This window comes from Chaetodon trifascialis, chromosome 5, assembly GCF_039877785.1.
Source record: "Chaetodon trifascialis isolate fChaTrf1 chromosome 5, fChaTrf1.hap1, whole genome shotgun sequence".
Lineage (NCBI taxonomy): Eukaryota > Metazoa > Chordata > Actinopteri > Chaetodontiformes > Chaetodontidae > Chaetodon > Chaetodon trifascialis.
The window spans coordinates 30,476,339-30,491,482 of NC_092060.1; the positions used below are offsets into that span (position 1 = coordinate 30,476,339).

Consider the following 15,144-nt stretch of genomic DNA (forward strand, 5'->3'; position numbering starts at 1 on the left):
TGTTTTCACAGTAAAACACCTGGAAAGTCAGACGTTTCCTAAATCAAACACGACACTTCAACTAGTTTTTATTTTAGGATTTTAGAAAAAATCTAAATTAGAAAAACGCTTCTGCAGAATATTTAGACTCCAGAACATTTGGCAGTTACTAACAAAGGGATCAATTATCAATACTTTCAGTGGACTAGAGCGGCCATCGGTTCTTAAAACTGGCCTCGTCTGAAAATATGACTGATCCATTCGTTAAATTAAAAAATATATTAAAATGTTTCAGGTGTTTCTGGGGAGGAGACGATTAAAAGACATTTAAAATAATCTGCCTGCAACGAGAGCAGCTTCACTTCATTAAAGAGAGGAATCAGATTTACCTGCATCAGTTAACCCACAGCAGACAGAGACAGACAGAGACAGACAGACAGACAGAGACAGACAGGCAGAGACAGACAGACAGACAGAGACAGACAGGCAGAGACAGACAGGCAGACAGAGACAGACAGAGACAGACAGACAGACAGAGACAGACAGGCAGAGACAGACAGGCAGACAGAGACAGACAGACAGAGACAGACAGACAGAGACAGACAGGCAGAGACAGACAGGCAGACAGAGACAGACAGACAGACAGACAGACAGGCAGAGAGGCAGAGAGACAGACAGACAGACAGACAGACAGACAGACAGACAGACAGACAGGCAGGCAGACAGACAGGCAGACAGACAGGCAGACAGACAGACAGAGACAGACAGGCAGAGACAGACAGACAGGCAGAGACAGACAGACAGAGACAGACAGACAAACAGGCAGAGAGACAGACAGACAGAGACAGACAGACAGACAGACAGACAGACAGACAGACAGACGGGTTATTATTTAACAGAAATAAAGCTCCTTCCTTCACAAAGTCAATGACTGACCGTCTTTCACTCGTTGCCTTCATCACTTTCCTGAATATTTAAAATAAGCTGTAAAAAATATGTATATCACTGTTTTTACCTGCGTGTGCTGCTGTGGACAGCAGGAGGACACAGTTCTGTTATCAGTAAAAACCAGTGGTAAACGTTAGTAAATGTCTTCTCATGCTTGTCTTCTACGCTGTGGTCACGACGACTGACTGTCAGTTACTGAGCGTGGAAGAAACGTCTGAAACGTCATTCTGCTGTTTCTGAGCAGTTTCCTTTTGTTTGGATTCATTTCACGACTCTTTACTGAACGCGAAGAGCAGAAAGCTCTTTATGATTTCATGATTCATCAACGTCCTCAGCATCTTCATCAAGTGAAACGAGAGCAGATGTCATCAAACTCTAGCAGCAGCAGAAAGTGAGCAAATCTGAGGATTTATTTGGGCGTCAGTGAGACGACTGCATCCGAACAGCTGATCTGAAGACTGTGGTGGATGTGAAGAAATGTCTTCACGAGCAGACAAACAGTCCAGTCCAGAGGTTTGGGCTGAACGCTGTAATCTCGCTGTAATTAGCAGAACTGGTTTCTATCCGAGCGGGTGGCGGTCCAACAGGCCGCCCTGAACCCTGACAGAAACCAGCAGGTTGAACTGGTCTGACGGCTTCTGGATCCAACACTCATGAAAGACAACTGCTCTCAGATCCTGAAGATCTGCTGCTGTCCTGCATCTCAGCTGTGAACTGAAGCGTTGAGCTGCTGCTGAATCACTGCCGCCGCTGCCATCATCATCATCATCATCATCATCATCATCATCATCATCATCATCATCACGTCGAGCTCAGCGATGGAGCAAAACAAAACATGAACTTCAAACTTATGACAGTCATTTGACAAATGTCAACAATTCGTTTCGAGGACGAATGTTTTCATCGGAGGGACGCCGTTAACGGCAGGGACGCACAGTCCAACAGTTGAACGCCCCCCGTGGCCGGCGGTCTCAGGGGCTTGCAAAATAAATTTCACTTGATGATTTTTGAGTTTCAGTTTAAACAGTATCTCAGTATTTGTTCTGTACTTTGTTGTTTCATTGACCTCATGATGTTCACAGTGGAAATAAAGTACTAGTAAACCAGTATTTTAAATGTCAAGCCACGTTTTAAAGGCTGCACGAGGCGGGCTTATCTTTGGGCTTTGACTACAGGTCTGAAGACACCTGAAGACATCACCCTGAAATGTGGGACACTTCGGTGGTGACCATTTTTAAAAGTCAATGATTAATCAGGACAACTGATTGACAGGATGCAAATACTCCTGCAATATCTGGGATCTTCCGAAAGTTGTCTGTCTCTCACACATGTTTTAAATAAAGTTCTCCGTGTTTGAACAGTGTTTGGTGAGGTCTGTATTGATGGAGCCTGTGACGGGTGACACAGATGAAGTTGACGTGCTAACTGCCCTCTGACACGCACTCATTCATTAGTTTCTAACAGCCTCTCCTCTTCATAGCTTTATCCTCACATTTCATCTGCCGCTTATCTTCTTTATCGAGTCTTTCCCGTCAGCGTCCTCTCCGGAACAACCTCTCCCCGCTACGAGCACGGCTGACACAGCTAGCTTAGCTTATTTTAGCTTAGCTTATCTTAGCTGCGACGCTGCTTACGAAACAACTGTCAGTAGCAGCCGAGCCAACAAAACTTCAGATATCATGTAATAGACAGAAGAAGTCTCACTGAAATATAACGTTAAATATCTGATGTATCAGCAAATTAAGCTCTAATAAAGGCCAACGCAGCAGGCTAACTGGCTAGCTGAATTCACCTGCAAGTTAGTTAATTAGGCTCAGTTAGCCACTCAGCCTAATGCTAGCAGCATGCTGGAGACACAGAGTCATTTTTAACGGCTAAAAACTGCCATTTTCTAAATAATTACCGGGCAGACATGATGAATAATCGGATATTTCTCAGAAAACATCACTCTGTCGCTGTGTTCCCCAGTAAAATGTGACATTTATCGGTCTCTTTACTCACCTCTGGCTCGCCGATGTGACCGCCTGGGAACTACTGAGGAGGGTCACGTGGCCCATTGGAGGGGAAAAGCCGCCTTCCCCTGCTGCTGATTGGCTAGCGAGAATGAATGTCTGACGTTTCCTGTCAACTGTCAACAGCTGATTGGTTAAAGGAGAACGTCCGTCGACATGGACATGCCCGCCCCCTGAAGCTGAACCTCGTGGACAGCAATGATTGGTCCAGCTGGCACAGGAAGTGTGCGTTGATTGGGTGATGAAAAGGATGGCTTGTTCAGATTGACACAGATTTGTTAGCTCACAGCAGCAGAAGAGACAATTGAAATCACAATGTGGTGTTTTACAGAGTAATTATGTCAATATTGTAAAATGATTCAGGCATTTCTTAATTTACACCTTTGTTCAGTGTATTTTACAGGCCTATGCAGTATTTGTTCGAAGTAAATATTTTAGTCATAGTATTGAAGTAGTGCTCTTCATTTGAGTCTTTACATTTTATACTGAGCTTTGGACTGTTGGTTGGACCAAACAAACATGGTGAAGGCGTCACTTTGGGCTCGTAGTGACCACATTTCTCACTGTTTTCACAAAGTTTCCAAAGCAGATGATCAATCGATCAATCGATCGATCGATCGAAGGCTGCTTTTGTCCCTTTTATTCACTGTGATGAACCATGAAGCTTCTTTTCGGCGCTGCGTCACTGTCTGAACACAGTTTCTTACATTTTCTTTGTATCTGCGTCCTGAAACGCTTAATTTGGTTGCAATGCCACAAACTGAAGACTTTTATTGTGACACAGCCTCTCAGGCCCTCTCATACTTCCTGTCACCTCACTTTTTTTCTGCATGAAATTGAAATAAATTCCTCTAACTTTCCTGTGATTAACCACTTCTCTCCAGCGGTGTGATGTTGGGATTTCATCATTTTCGTTTGATGAAACCTGATGACACTCTCCGAAATCTGCCCACCACCCCCAAAATCTTGTATTTCTGAAACACACTGGAACCAGCAGTCACGGGCAAAGAGCCTTTCAAAACAAACCTACATGAGAAAAATCCTTTAAATTTCTCTTTATTACAATTCACAGATCAGATAGAAGTTAAAGATCATTTAAATAGAGTTTATCTAAAAGATACAAAAGACAGACACAAGGTTATAGCAACGCATTCCAGCGCATCCTACGAGGAGACGAAGAGTCGGCCTGAAGCTTCGAGACGCTCACTTCAAAACCCGACACGCTGAGATCCTGCTGGATCTGGTTTCATCTGAACCCTGACGTGGATGGAGTCCAGCTGTGACGGAGGGGCCGAGACGCCGGAGCAGAAGTTTTCATAAACTGCTCCTCTGAATTAGTAACTTCTTCTCTTGAATTACTTAGTTTGTTCCCTTAAATTAAAGATCGCTGCCCCTGAATAACTGAGAGCTCAGAAGGTTTTCTGGTTTCAAGGTGACGACGGTCTGAAGACCTGAAGCGGACAGAAATCCACCGTCTGTGGTTCTGACAGCATTCCACTTCCACGTCTTCATTTGAAGAAGCTGAATTTCATGTGCACGAATGTCCCGGTCTGAGCCGTGTCCTGGTTTGACTCGTGTCCTGGTTGGACTCGTGTCCTGGTTTGACTCGTGTCCTGGTCTGAGTCCTGGTCTGAGTCGTGTCCTGGTCTGAGTCATGTCCTGGTTTGACTCGTGTCCTGGTCTGAGTCCTGGTCTGAGTCGTGTCCCGGTCTGAGTTGTGTCCTGGTCTGAGTCCTGGTCTGAGTCGAGTCCTGGTCTGAGTCCTGGTCTGAGTCGAGTCCTGGTCTGAGTCCTGGTCTGAGTCGTGTCCTGGTCTGAGTCATGTCCTGGTTTGACTCGTGTCCTGGTCTGAGTCCTGGTCTGAGTCCTGGTCTGAGTCGTGTCCTGGTCTGAGTCATGTCCTGGTTTGACTCGTGTCCTGGTCTGAGTCCTGGTCTGAGTCGTGTCCTGGTCTGAGTCATGTCCTGGTTTGACTCGTGTGCTGGTGTCCACCAGGGCTCAGGTCAAATCCTTCAAAGCAAACTGGGACAGAACCATTGGTTTATGGAGCAGCTCTGTGCAGGTAAGAGACAAACACATACTGCTGACACAAAGTGTCTAAAATGTCCTCACACACCCAGTCCAAAAGTACACAAGAGTACACGGACATACTTCAAACCCTTCAGTGTTAAACTGCAGGTCAAACTGGGTTAAATCCATTCAGTCCAGTGTCCATGTGAGGACGGCTTTGTCTGAGGACACCGAGTCAAGTCTAAAAAGGGCACAAAGGAGGATTTGTCTCTGAGTTTGGAAGCCAACATGAGTCCAACACGAGGAACAGACGGCGTCTTCACCGAGAAATGAAAATTCAACTGTTAGAAGAATTTCATGATTTCTACTCTTTATTATCAAAGGAGCCAACGAGAGACTGGAAACGAGGAAAAACCAGAACAGACGAGGATCTCTACTGGTTCAACGAAAACTACAGTACAGTGAAGTACATCAGAGCACAGCAGTGGAAACCAGAGCACAGAGTGGTACAATACAGTACTGTGCAGTACTGTAGAGTACATTAGAGTACGGTAGAGATACATTAGAGGACAGTAAAGTATATCAGAGTACTGCAGAGTACGTTACAGTACTGCAGAGTACATCACAGTACTCTAGAGTACATTTGAGTACTGTAAAGTATGTCAGAGCACTGCTGAATGTAATTAAAGTACTATAGAGTACATGAGACTAAAGTACAGCAAAATACTTTACAGTAGGTCGGAGTACTGTGAAGTATGTTAGGGTACTGTGAAGTACATTACAGTACTTTAAAGTATGTAAGAGTACTATGAAGTACATTGCTTAAAGAGTACATTAGAGTACTGTGAACTATATGACAGTACTGTAGAGTACCTCAGAGTACTGTGAAGTACACGTCAGTACTGTAGAGTACCTCAGAGTACTGTGAAGTATCTGTCAGTACTGTAGAGTACCTAAGAGTACTGTGAAGTATTACAGTACTGTGTTGTAGAACAGAGTACTGTGAAGTATCTGACAGTACTTTAGAGTACCTCAGAGTACTGTGAAATATCTGTCAGTACTGTAGAGTACCTCAGAGTACTGTGAAATATCTGACAGTACTGCAGAGTACCTCAGAGTACTATGAAATATCTGACAGTACTGTAGAGTACCTCAGAGTACTGTGAAATATCTGTCAGTACTGTAGCGTACCTCAGAGAACTGTGAAGTACACGTCAGTACTGTAGCGTACCTCAGAGTACTGTGAAGTACATGTCAGTACTGTAGAGTACCTCAGGGTACTGTGAAGTACACGTCAGTACTGTAGCGTACCTCAGAGTACAGTGAAGTACACGTCAGTACTGTAGAGTACCTCAGGGTACTGTGAAGTACACGTCAGTACTGTAAAGTACCTCAGAGTACTGTGAAATATCTGTCAGTACTGTAGAGTACCTCAGAGTACTTTAAGGTATCTGTCAGTACTGTAAAGTACCTCAGAGTACTGTGAAATATCTGTCAGTACTGTAGAGTACCTCAGAGTACTTTAAGGTATCTGTCAGTACTGTAGAGTACCTCAGAGTACTGTGAAGTATTACAGTACTGTGTTGTAGAACAGAGTACTGTGAAGTATCTGACAGTACTGCAGAGTACCTCAGAGTACTGTGAAGTACACGTCAGTACTGCCTTGCAGAACAGAGAAGTCGTCAAGGCCTCAGTTCACGTGACACGTCCGTCTTCAAAGACGTCTTAAAAAAGCAAATGTCAGCTGTCAACATCAGTAGTTTCAAGCCACGAAGATGCGAGAAGGTCCGAGATCGCAGCAAAGGATTCTGGGTATGTTGTGGCTACATGTTTCAGTCTGGGCTCGTGTGTGTGTGAAGTGAATCTGCTCTTCGTCATCATTAAGGCAAGTTGCTCACAGATGGAGGGAAAAGGTGTGAACCGCGAGCAGCAGCCCCACACACACACACACACACACACACACACACACACACACACACACACACACACACACACACACACACACACACACACACACACACACACACACACACACACGTCAACACGCTGCGGTGTGCGTCATACGTGTTGCTGCGGCGTGTACAGGTGGGCACAAAGGTCCGGGCCTCTGTGACTCTGAAGCAGCAGTTTCGTTGTTGGAGGCGGTGCGGCGCCCTCGCCGGCGCCCTCGCCGACGCCCTCGCCGACGCCTCCACAAACACCAGTGTTTCAACATTTACTTACTGTATGTACACAAACACAGAGCGTCAGATTAAATACAGCATGGTCTGAGAGGAGCTCCCGTCTGCGGCGCGTCAGACGCTGCTTCCCGCTCAGCTGCTGTCGTTAGCTGCGTGTCCGTCTGTGTTTCAGTCTGAGCCCATCGGCCCTGCAGTGGCCAAGTCTGGCCAGAGGGCAGCGCTGTGGCACCGCGGTGGGGATCGGGTGAGCGGGACGGCGGCCGACGGCCTCTCGTCAGCTGGCTGAACGCTCGGAGGTGCTGAGGTATCGCTGGGGGGGGGGGGGGGGGGGCTTCACTCTGCTTTCTTTATGAAGATCTGAGGAGACCAGAGAAACCAGAAGATCTGCTGAAAACCACAGTACAACAGGTACAGTCAAACAGCCCAGTACAGACCAGTAAGAAGACGTGGACTGGTGTGCTAAAGGCCTGCTGGAGTCTCATAAGAGCTGATCCAGATAGTTTTCATTATGTTCCACTTTGAAACAGCATCAGGATTAAAAAGCATTTTTACACCACGTGAAGCTGAAAGTCTGCACTAAGCCCAGATTAAAGCCTTCTTTGAAGGACTAACATGAAGACACTTTGTCCTCAGCAACCCCCAAAGAGAGGTCGGAGGTCACACGTCAGGAGGTCAGGCTGAAACATTCGCCACATTCCTTCATCTTGGTGTCGTGAAATTGATCCCTGAACAACAAACGGACTCATTCCGAGTCGGTCTGGACGTTAAGTTTCAAGGTTTGTAGCACCGTTGGACTTTAAATGCAGGAGACGCCAAACTTTGTTTCAGCTGTGAATTAATGATAATAGTAATAATAATAATAATAATAATAATAATAATAATAATAATAATAATAAATGTAATTTATAACGCACTTTACATCAAATAAATGACCTCAAAGTGCTCCATTGCAAAGAGGGTAAAACAATGTCAGAATAAAAACTAAAATTAAAGTAAAACTAAACTAAAATTAGCGCAGAGCGAGGCTGCGTATAGGCCAACAGAATTAAAACAAACAAACAAACAAACAAAAATGTCTGCGGTGCCCTGAGGTGGTCGAGGACAGCAGTCCACAGACTGGGACTGAATTCTGCTGGAGCTCTTTTTCAAGAGGCCATTTTGGCTCCGAGGACTGAAACGAGTCTGATCTATTGATCACTGACTGATTATCATGTTTATGTTACTAATCACATTCGTTAATATTGATGGCGTTCTTTCGAGCGCTGCAAACTCCTCGGTGGTCTCTTAAATGTGACATCCTCACATCCTCTGGACCCCTGAAGCATCATCAGTCTTTTCCATACTTTCCATACCATGGGAACATCTCCTGCATCTCTTTCCTAAAATCCCCTCAGTCCTCCTCGATAGCTGAAGCCTCTCTGGAGCATCCTTTGGATCTCGACAAGGAACTGAGAACGTCCTCTACAGAACCACCTCGTGGACCCTCGGTACCCCATTGAACGTGCAAAAATGAAACAAATTAGAAATGCAAAGCCTCAGTGCCTGTTTTACCTCTGGAGCCCCCTCAGAGACCTCTCAGATCCCACCTAGGGTCCATCCAGGAAGACCGTCCAGAGCCCCAACATCCTCCAGCACTCTAACGTGACCAAGGAACCTCTTAAAACATACATGTACATACTTAAACAGGGGGGACACCAAAGTCCCTCCAGGATGTTTGAAGACCTACTCAAGCACTCAACACAGCATCTTGCAGGCGTCCCTAAAACAAAAGCCCTCTGGAGCCCCTCATATATGTTTTTACGAGACTGAAGATCAGTTTAAGGATTGTGCTTACAACCACTTGAACTTCTCAGAGAGCTACTTTGACTCCTCGGTGAGATCTATATGACCTCTGCAGGTATCCAAGAACTCAAATAAGGAACTGGAACCTCCTCAGAACCCTCAGGAACCTCAAAGACCGCGTCCTTCAAAGTACAGGAAGAAACTTTGGACACGTCTTCATCAAAAGTCATTTCTACGGAAAAGACGAGCTGTTGTGGGTCAAACTGGTTTTAATCTGGTTCCAGTCATCAGTCTGGGCGGTCTCACCTCGCTGAGGATCACCCAGACAGGTGAGTCCGTCATCACTGTGAGACGCATGGCCTCCAGGGGCCCGAAGCTGGGGTCCACCTCCCCCTCTGCGATCCCGTTCTGGAAGGTTCCTGGAAGAGATGAAGATCAATGAGATCAATAAATCTGAGGGACTGTTAGGTTTATTCACTGAAAGGTGCAGTTTGTAGGATGTGGGTGCAGCTGTTCAGGGGCAGCTCAGTAAATCCCTCATCCAGAGTCTACGAGGAGGCGTCCAGACCATCCAATCAGCTGTTTGGTGATTAGTTTGGAGACGAGTCAAATGTTTCTTTGACAGCAGCTGGTGGCAGCATCGAAATGTTCAAACTAAACTAAACTAAACTAAACTAAACCAAAGTAAAGTAAGCCAAACTAAACCAAACCAAACTAAACCAAACCAAACTAAATTAAACCAAACCAAACTAAACCAAACTAAACTAAAGTAAACTAAAGTAAACTAAACTAAACTAAACTAAACCAAAGTAAACTAAAGTAAACTAAACTAAACTAAACTAAACTAAACTAAAGTAAACTAAACTAAACCAAAGTAAACTAAACTAAACTAAACCAAACCAAAGTAAACTAAAGTAAACTAAAGTAAACTAAAGTAAACTTCGAGTGCATTGGTTTCCCCCTCGTGGTCAGTGTTCATGAACTGACTGTAGTTCTTGGTAATCAGAAAGAACCACTGGTTTTAAAGGTCCAGGTCTCAACACTAAGAGTTAGTCTGACAGTTTTTAAGGGATTTTGTTCTCGGGTTATTATTTATTCATTCATTCGTTGATGGAGGTGAGACGTGCGGGGTTTTATGCTTTTTGGGAGGATTTCCGGGGTTGTGAATGCTTGTTGAGACCCACTCCATTTATCCAAAGTCCATTACCGACCCCGCGCTCTCTGCTGCTTTCTGTTATCCTGACATTCAGTCGTGTCCATCAGAGGCCATCTGGCCGGCTGCCGCTCTTCAGTCTTATTTCAGCTCAGTGAAGGTTGGTTTTGGTGTGACGGCACCTCAACAGAGCAATAATCCTCAGAGGATTTATTTACTGGGATTATTGAGCTGGCAGCGATGCTTCCAGGTACGAGTGTGACCGTAATCCCAGCAAAGAGCAGCGTCTGGGGGGGGGGTGTGTGTGTGTGTTATTGTTTATCGCGGGGTATTATCTGTTATTATTGTGGGTATTATGGCTTTGATTCAGAAGCCTGCGACATGTGTGCAGCTGCCTGAGAGCTTTTCTCAGAAACAGAGACGACACACAGACAACGAAGGAGATGAAACCCGCGGCTGAAAACAAAAGGCGGGTTTGTCTGGTCCACACTGACTGAGGCCACTTTAAGCTGCTTCGCTCTTCTAAACCACTTTCATCTGACACACTATGTTTATCTGCAGACTCACATCATTAGTACAGAATTTCATCAACTCGTAAAGGATGACGTATTATGGATGAAGACAGTCAGCAGTAAAGAAAAGAGTAAAGCAGCTGCAACACATTAATGCATCAATGATCATCATCCACCAGTATTACATATATTATTCTGCAAAATGACTACTTTTACTTCTGATACTTCGAGTGTATTTGGGTGTTAATACTTCAATACTTTTACATGAATAATATTTTGAATCTTCTGACTGACTTTTACTTGCAACAGAGAATGTCCACATTCGTTTACTCAGATTATCTGAAGTGATTTGTGAAATGTCATTGTGTTTTGTCCCTCAGGGCCACCGTAACCCTTAGTTTCCACCGGGCAGGGCTGCGTCACATTCCTGCCGTGGTGCAGCCCTGGAGCTCACCACAGTCATTCCAGACAGCGCTTGCGATTCCACCAGAAACAAGCAGCGCCTTCCAGAAGCGTCCTGGAGGCGTCCAGAGGTGTCTCAAGATGGCCTCCTCAAGCTGCACAGAGCAGATGGACGCAGGCAGGAAGTCAAACTGAAGTCAGATTTGACTGATTTGGTCATTTCAGCTCCATATTTGTGCCTCTGACATGGCTAAGAAGAGTGTGCAGCCATGCTAGCAGCTCTGTGAGGCCACAGGCCCACTTCAGCACAGTAACAGTAATATTAGCATGCTAACGGGGTGAGCATGCTAAAGGGTACAATGTTTGCATCTTTGTTCAGTGTGTTAGCATGCTAACACGGTGATGCTAAAGAGTACAATGCTAACATGCATGCTAACACGGTGATGCTAAAGGGTACGATGTTCGCATCTTCGTACAGTGTGTTAGCATGCTAACGGGGTGATGCTAATGATCCTGTAAACCTGCATAAAAGGCCTCAAAAGTCGTTCAGTTACCAGAGTGTCGATGAACAAACTCATGAATAAACCTGAAACTAACCCAAACTTTTAAACAAAGAGTTGATGGAAAGTGTCATTAAAGGGGTAAAATAGCGTGTTTGTCCCTGGTGGACGTGAGGTGCGATCTGTCCCGGTCAGTCCTGACCCTCTCGGCTGGTTGATCTGAGGCTGACGAGCTCAGACGCCGAACTGTCCGTGTTCCTCTGCTCGACATCTGAAGCATCGCGCTGAAATTAATAGAGTGAAGGAGAGCGGCCGGATCGATCCGCCGACTCATCTGAAAAATTGATGAGGGGGATAAAGAGCTGCTGGTAATTTATGATGTCAGATCGAACTTGGCCTCCTGCACTCGTTCCTCCACGTTTGTTTCTCTAAGCCTTCCCTCCTGCACGGCTGTCTGATGTCCCACATTACTGAGACTGCACCGAGAGGACAGAGGGTGACGAGAGCGTGTGGAGACAAGCAGCGGGACGTCTTCACGCCGTTTAACAGCCGAAACCTGCAGAACATCCACACGTCAGCCCAGGACACTCAGTTTGAGACCACGTGAAGAAGAAAAGTCAACGTCCGCAGGGACGCAGACAGTCAGCAGGTCAGGACGTCACAATAAATCCATTTATGAACCATCATCAATCCCACATCCTGCTGATGGAGCTGCTGATGGAGCTGCTGATGGAGCTGCTGATGGAGCTGCTGATGGAGCTGAAGCCGAGGCTGCGACTTCGTTCGTGACTTCATTGATTCTTCTGTGTCTCTGTGTTCTGTGCTTTGACCTCTTGACTTTATTTATGTTTGCGTTCATGACGTATGACCGTTTCACTGTAATAAATCTCACTGACCTACACCCTGAAGTAAAACCTAAACACACATTTTAAGTCCTTCTTTCATTCATTTCTTAAGTCTCAGTGCATTGAGTCATTTCTCAGTGAGTTCAGACCTTCAGTCAGGACATCAGGTCGCTGTCAGTGATCGAGTGTCTTTAATGTCGCGTCAATGAGAAACCTGGTTCTCAAAGTGCTTTCGGTCAGATTCCTACTGGAAAACACAGATTTCACGTCCACGGCAGGTTTCTAAATACGCCGTTTCAGTGTGAGCGGGAGCAGGACGAATGAGAGGACAGCTCAGCTCGTGGACGGACACGAACATCAGAGACATTAAGAAACTTTATTCATCTATTGAGTCAAACTGCTGCTGATGACGTCACTTCTTCTGCTGTCAGTGCTGCCACTTCACCACTGCCACTGTTTGCATTACTGCTGTGAATACACCTTGTACTACCTCTATCAGCCCCCTGCTGCTGGACGCCGTCCTGCTGCTCCTCTGGTTTACTGCTGATAAAACTGTCACAAAATAAAAAGAGAATTTTCCCAAAACAGAGAACTTTACTTCATCGGCCAAACTTATAAATGTCCCACAAAACCTTTCACACAGAGCTTCCCTCAGACTGAGTGAGTGTGTGTGTGTGTGTGTGTGTGTGTGTGTGTGTGTGTGTGTGTGTGTGTGTGTGTGCGTGCGTGCGTGCGCGAGCTGTTCATCTCTTTGTGAGGACTTGTGAGGAGTTTTAGACGTTATGACTGAGGACGTTTTTGGAAAGTGTGACTGTTTTGCGCCGTCACTCGTTCGGTCTGAACAAGGTGAACCTGCTGCTGCTACGAGCCACACGGTCCGTCAGAACCAAAGTCTGTCCTCCCAGCAGTCAAACGTGCTTTCAATGGACAGTGAACTCCTGTTTGTGATTCACAGACAGGGATGGACAGGTGGAGAAATCCAGGTATTATACCAGACCGCTGTGGTGAAGAAGGAGCTGAGCAGGAAGGCAGAGCCAGTCGTTGCATATTCCAACCATGAGGCCTCACTTGCTCCTGAGCTTTGGGCAGCGGCTGAAAGGATGAGACGGCTGATCGAAGCTGCGTCTGTGGCTGCGTTCAGGATTACCGACAGGATGAGGAGCTCAGACGACCGGAGGGGGCTCGGAGTGGAGCTTCTGCTCCTTCGTGTTGAAGATAGCCCGCTGGGCATCTGATCAGGACGCGTCCTGAACGCCTCCTTTGGAGGTTTTTCAGGCACAGACGCTCAGTTATTGTCTCCGGTCGTACGAAACACAGAAAGAGCGTCAGTCCGATATTTGAGCTTTGACAGGATGTCAAAAGAAGAGCAAACGCAAACTTTGACCAGCGGGTGAAGAGCTGAACCTGATCTGAGACTCATTCAGGGGCCTTGCTTCAGGGCACTTCAGCAGCTGATGTGTTTCAACCTGTCCCACCGTCACTCACCTATTCTGATGAATCCGTCCTCTGTCCGATGGTACTTTGGTGTTTTCTCTCTGCCTTCTGTCAGGGCCTCTTTCTCTGCCTGGATGTTCTGCAAACACACACAAACACACACTTCCTGTTTGTCAGTGACGACTTACACGACGTCAGGTGAGCAGAAAAGCACCTGCATGGAAGTCTATGGCTGCCAGTATTGATATGATCATTTAATAAAGTTTATTTTTTCTGTGCATGTGACGAAGTCTAAATTAAAAAAACTAAATCCAACTTTAATTTTGAGTTTGAGGAAAAAAAAAAGACTCGTAACACTGCTGCACTGCCGACGGCCTTTTTATTTTCAGATTGAAGGAATGTGAAAAATGTGAGCTACACTGAAAATTTCAAACATTTTCACTAAAAACATTCTTTTTCATGGTTGTTTTTCCCAGGATTCCCTTTGAGGTAGAAAATCAGGCCTGTTTTCTTGAGAAATGTCTGGTTGCAGCTCGTTTTTGTTTGTTTTTTCGGTCTCTCTTCGTCCTCTCACCTGCACCACACCAACCAACCAGCCGCAGGGACAAGGTGGAGGTCCCCCACTGGCTTCCCACCAAAGGAAACACATGGGAAACACTCGAGCAGGCGGAGGAGTCACGACGGTAATCAGTCGTCTCACTTTTTAAATTTTACAAGAGGAAAGACAAACTGAGATTCACGATTCTTCTCAGACATGAAGTTACTGACGGCGTCGCAGCTGGAGCAGTTGTAGTGGATAAGTGGACGGACAGACGTCTCAGGTCTTGATGAAAAATGTCTCATTATCACACACGTCCCTTTTAGTTTTAGTTGCTGCTCCTGTTGATCCTTCACATCCTCCTCTCCCTTCAGCCCTTGATATCATCTCCCTCTCCTCCTCTCTCCTGGTCAGTGTTGCCACGGCAACCGTCTCCTCAGCCATCCGTCCGTGTCCTCAGTTTGCTCTAAGTGTCGGCTGATGTGTTTTTGTCTCTTTATATTCCTCCTCCTCTCCTCCGCTAAGGTTGATCTCAGTCGGAGCTCCTCTTCCTCACCATACGTGTCCTGCTGTGACACTTAGTCTTAATCAGCCTTCGTCTTACGGTCCACCACAGAGGAGGAAGATGCAGCGATTCATTAAAGTGTCATACGTCTTCCAGAGAACACAGAGCGAGTGTGTCCTCAGTAACACACGGTGTTGATCACTTGATAAAGACCCGTCGACGCGTCTGATGAAGATAAAACAGATTTCTTTTAAAGGATCGTTTCACTTTATTCTAACTTGGCTCATATATTTATTTGTGTGCACTCACTCAGTTAATATGTGAGATCTGGGAAGTAAAAACGT

At 45.8% G+C, this 15,144-nt stretch overlaps 2 protein-coding genes across 6 annotated transcripts in view; both read right to left on the bottom strand.

The window, feature by feature from the left end:
- Positions 1-15,144, bottom strand: part of canx (calnexin) — a 283,863-nt gene that overhangs the window by 11,832 nt on the left and 256,887 nt on the right. For 2 of the 4 annotated variants that reach the window (XM_070963219.1, XM_070963216.1), the window contains exon 1: positions 2,929-2,976. The exons of 1 other annotated variant lie outside the window; for it this stretch is intronic. The gene's annotated coding sequence lies outside the window, so the exon portion shown is untranslated. Of the gene's footprint in view, positions 1-2,928; positions 2,978-15,144 lie in introns of those variants that run through there. One more of the 4 variants, XM_070963218.1, reaches the window with a different exon arrangement.
- Positions 3,666-15,144, bottom strand: part of mgat4b (alpha-1,3-mannosyl-glycoprotein 4-beta-N-acetylglucosaminyltransferase B) — a 70,936-nt gene continuing 59,457 nt past the window's right edge. Inside the window, exons 13-16 of one of the 2 annotated variants that reach the window (XR_011602191.1) lie at positions 13,809-13,896; positions 9,218-9,330; positions 6,461-7,486; positions 3,666-6,420 (exon numbers count right to left, since the gene is read on the bottom strand). Coding sequence is in view for 1 of the 2 variants with exons in the window: in XM_070963220.1 (XP_070819321.1) it covers positions 7,463-7,486; positions 9,218-9,330; positions 13,809-13,896 (225 nt within the window). In the remaining variant the exon portion in view is untranslated. Of the gene's footprint in view, positions 7,487-9,217; positions 9,331-13,808; positions 13,897-15,144 lie in introns of both variants that reach the window. The other variant, XM_070963220.1, reaches the window with a different exon arrangement.